The sequence below is a fragment of the Oncorhynchus masou genome, chromosome 18 (assembly GCF_036934945.1).
Source record: "Oncorhynchus masou masou isolate Uvic2021 chromosome 18, UVic_Omas_1.1, whole genome shotgun sequence".
In the NCBI taxonomy this organism is placed as follows: Eukaryota; Metazoa; Chordata; class Actinopteri; order Salmoniformes; family Salmonidae; genus Oncorhynchus; species Oncorhynchus masou.
The window spans coordinates 21,593,601-21,598,015 of NC_088229.1; the positions used below are offsets into that span (position 1 = coordinate 21,593,601).

The 4,415-nt window shown below is 41.3% G+C and overlaps 1 protein-coding gene across 1 annotated transcript; it reads left to right on the forward strand.

Moving 5' to 3' along the window:
• Positions 1-331: 331 nt before the first annotated feature.
• LOC135503651 (opsin-5-like) lies at positions 332-4,066 on the forward strand. The gene is made up of 5 exons (XM_064921806.1): positions 332-473; positions 764-926; positions 1,214-1,341; positions 1,535-1,869; positions 2,099-4,066. The coding sequence occupies exons 1-5, from the start codon at positions 386-388 to the stop codon at positions 2,582-2,584; spliced, it is 1,200 nt and encodes a 399-aa protein (XP_064777878.1). The 5' UTR covers positions 332-385; the 3' UTR covers positions 2,585-4,066.
• The last annotated feature ends 349 nt before the right edge of the window (positions 4,067-4,415 follow it).

The following is a 4,415-nucleotide window of genomic DNA, read 5'->3' on the forward strand; positions in this document are numbered from 1 at the left end:
AATCTTTCACAATAAGGTAATTAATTGCTACCCAGAAATGATTTGATATTGATATTAAAAAGGCTGCATTGGGCCTTTAAACCTTTCCAATTCTGATATTTATCCAAAGCAGTTAAATGTAGACCAGATGGAACAACAAAAATAGCGTAGCGAATCCTTTGTTGTTGCACACCTTCATGATCTTTTTGTCCACTCTCTGATGTTTTCCCTCATCACACATTCACTGATTATTAAATTAGTTGATTCAAAGAGAACTTGTGGCTGTAATTAACGCTAGCAAACATTACGTAATGACATAATTGTCAATTAACTGTGCTACTGTTCTCTGACTAACAGTTACACTCCCTTCTGTCCACTTTCCTCCACTCCTTCTCTCTTTCTCCAGATGGGAAATGCTTCAGACACAGCCCTGTTTGTCTCCACAATCTCAAAGGAGCTTGACTTCCTCATGGGCACACTCTACAGCATATTCTGTGAGTTCATATTCACTGACAAGAGGTCATATTTATTCACTGTTTATCCACTCACAACAAATTCTCACATTTTAGTCAATTCAATTCCAACTAGCTAGTCATCCAGTCACAGCCACATGCTGCTCAAATGAAGAGAAAAGGCATATACAATCAATCCATTCAGAGTACTGGATATGCTTTATGCCTGGATGTATACCCTCAGATTTTCACATTCATAATTCTTCATCTATGTCTTCGGATGTCCTTCTCTCTTTTTCATTTGATCATATTTCATTCTCTTTCTCTTCTAGGTGTTCTGTCTCTCCTGGGGAATGGCATCTTGATGCTTGTTGCGTATCGTAAGCGCTTGTCCTTGAAGCCGGCCGAGTTCTTCATCATTAACCTGTCCATCAGCGACCTTGGGATGACCCTGTCTTTATTCCCTCTGGCCATTCCCTCTGCATTCGCTCACAAGTTCGTCATATTCTTTCTCTCTTCTGGCTCATGGACCAAAAAACTACACAAAGACACTTGTTTCTCTCTCTCACTGTTATTCTGAGTTATGATAATGAAGGAATATAACATTTTATAATGCCTAACTCTCATCTCTCTCTCACTGTTATTCTGAGTTATGATAATGAAGGAATATAACATTTTATAATGCCTAACTCTCATCTCTCTCTCACTGTTATTCTGAGTTATGATAATGAAGGAATATAACATTTTATACTGCCTAACTCTCATCTCTCTCCACTGTGTAGGTGGTTGTTTGATGAGATCACCTGTCAGTTCTATGCTATGTGTGGAGTTCTGTTTGGTCTGTGCAGTCTGACCAACCTCACAGCTCTCTCCTCCATCTGTTGCCTCAAAGTCAGCTTCCCTAACTATGGTGAGTTAGATGTCAATGGGATATGATCAAACCTTTCTTTTTTACCGTACGTTAATCTCTGAGATGGTGAAATAGTCTGTTAAAACGGATGCTAACTAATTTGCCCCTTAGAGATGAATAACGCACAATCTTATGTCAAAATGCACATTTCTCCGCCTTCCTTTTCCCCCTTTGTCCCATTTTCCATCCCCAGGTAACAAGTTCTCCTCGTCCCATGCCTGCGTCCTGGTGGTGGCTGTGTGGTGTTACGCCTCTGTGTTCGCCATCAGTCCCCTGACACAGTGGGGACACTACGGGCCCGAGCCTTATGGCACTGCCTGTTGCATTGACTGGCACGCGCCCAACCACCAGCTGTCAGCCCTGTCCTACATCGTCTGCCTGTTCCTTTTTTGCTACGCTCTGCCCTGCACCATCATTTTCCTCTCCTACACCTTCATCCTGCTGACGGTGCGCGGTTCTCGCCGGGCCGTCCAGCAGCATGTGTCGTCCCAAACCAAAACCACCAATGCACACAGCCTCATTGTCAAGGTCAGAGGGTATCCCTGTGTCATCAGTCCAGTTCACAACAACAACATCAACAGTTCAGGGATTATGCAATTCTATGTGTGGATAGACGAGTATAGTTTGCAGGTTCTGTGACAAAGTTATAATGCATTATACCGGCAGATTTTAAGTAAAGTAATATTGAACATTCATTCAATGTTTATGCCTATTTATATATGCAGAAATGTTTTTAATTATGTGTGTTTCTGAACAGTTGTCGGTAGCAGTATGCATCGGTTTCCTTGGTGCATGGAGCCCTTACGCCATAGTGGCCATGTGGGCGGCATTTGGTGATGCCACCATCGTGCCGCCTGCTGCTTTCGCCTTGGCGGCCATCTTTGCCAAATCGTCTACCATCTATAACCCTATGGTCTACCTGCTGTGCAAACCCAACTTCCGCAAGTGTCTTTGCCGAGACACGTCCACATTCCGCAATAGGATCTGCAGGGGCAGTCCCCGGCCTGAACAGAAAGACCCCTTTGGTTCCATATCACAACCATCCCAGAGAAACAACAAGGAAATGAGCATCTCATACGGACAGCCAGAGAGCCCCGTGGCGTGTCTGCACTGTGCTGAGGATGGAGCTCCTTGCCAAACAGGAACCACGTCCCAGAGGAGTGCCTGCATACTGACCGGCTCCACCTACGGCGAGGTGACTGTCAGTCAACTCTCTGCCAATCTGCAGGCTGATTTCCTCTAGTATTGCATCAGAACTGCATCCTACCCTAATCGTTCAGACAGGGATGGCGAGATTGCCAGGTGGAAAGAGATGGCCAGGAAGGGAGAGACTGACAGTAAAATGGCAAAAAGTATTGGTTGAATCATATGTTGCAATCTGGGACACAAGCCAACATGACAGTATCTGTGTCAGTGAGAGATGATGGGCCCATCTTAACTCATCATTATTTTCTGACATTTGTATGTACCTCAGCAGCTGTTGCACTCATTCTTACCACAGCAAACAAGATAATATTGCTAGAGTCCAACGTCTTACAAGTTGGTCAACCCAAAAAAACAAGAATATTAAATTGTACAAGATGACAAAACAAAAAAGTGTTACCTGAACTATTTAAATATATTTATAAAAGACAACATTTATTATTATTATTATTAAGTGCAGTGGATTTATCCAGGAAAATCATGTGGCAAGGAGACAGAACTAATGAAAATAGGTGCCCAATGATCCCACACATGATGCAATGTTCACATCTGTGTAGTGGGGGCGATATGAACATATTAAAGCTAATCATCATCAACTCATCTGGTTATACTGTGCCGGTGAAGAGAGAGACCTTGGCTGAATATTTCCTGACATATTTCCAATACATTGCTGATAGAATTGGGCTGTAAAATAGCCCTGGTTTCCCTTCAGACCATTGTGTTGCTGTGCTGTAGACCTTGATGTGTATTTGTAATAAGAGAGCATATCTATAGTATCATTATGACCTTATTGTAACTGTGAAACAAATGTGAAGGAAGTTGCTGTAATTATCAAATTTTATTACAAAACGTTGAAAAAAACAGTCTGGTGCTTGGTTATAATTGTTAGAAATTTAACTCATGTTTCAAAATTGTAAATCAAAACTGGCATACCTTTTGTTCTAATGGGTCAGTAGGTTCAGACACTCTGGATGCCATGGGTCAGGTAAAAGAACCTCATGATTTGCAGTATATCAGAAGTCTGTAATGACATTAGGTAACCCACCATCTCTGCTTTTAAGGTCATATTAGTCTCTGTGTCATTCAGAACTACAAACCTGTTTCAACAACAGTGGACAATGGACAGTTGGATGCAAAAAACTATGACTGAATATTTCATTTTCCTGTTAGCATGGTTCCAGGTTAATGACCTTTAAGGTTGATGACCTTTGGTGACCTTAATTGCCTTTGGCATTATCTGCTGAGCAGATCCAAAGAGCGGAACCAACAGAATCTCTGAGTTCTCCTGTTTCAGATAATTCCAATATTATAAATTCAGTTGTGATGCAACTCAAGTAATTCTGGCACAACATCAAGGATAGGTGGAAAACTATTACTATAGAACCTCAATTCACAACTTTCAAAATATGTTCCTTTTGATAGAATTTCCAACATATGCCTGCTAAATGCAGATAATATATATATTTTTTTGGGAAGGGGAAAGTCTGTGAATCCTAAAATTAAATAAACATAAAACAAATTATTCTGGCAAGTGGTTTGATTGTGTGTTGGCATACAGAGTTTTGTGTGGAGTATTTTATGAGCAGAGTCAATCTAGCTAATCAGTCAGAAATCTCCATTCTCTCAAAAAGGGGTTGCGGTGATGGTGTGCAGGACATGACATCTCGGCAGCAGTCACCTCATTTTTCCACTTGTTTGATCTGATATGAATCAGAGTGAACAGGAATTTGCATTTTGTACAAAAAGTGGTAATTCTATATGAGTGCCCTGCATAGTTGTGTTTCTTAAGGCCTACAACAACAACCCCACTGACTTTATCAAAGCTGACAGACTAAATAATAATGAGTGGTTCACAGTGAAAGCAGTTACAT

Coding starts and splice junctions, on each gene's coding strand:
- LOC135503651 (XM_064921806.1), top strand. CDS start 386: ATGGGAAATGCTTCAGACACAGCCCTGTTTGTCTCCACAATCTCAAAG. Junction 474..763: donor CACACTCTACAGCATATTCT/GTGAGTTCATAT, acceptor TTTCTCTTCTAG/GTGTTCTGTCTCTCCTGGGG. Junction 1,870..2,098: donor CACACAGCCTCATTGTCAAG/GTCAGAGGGTAT, acceptor GTTTCTGAACAG/TTGTCGGTAGCAGTATGCAT.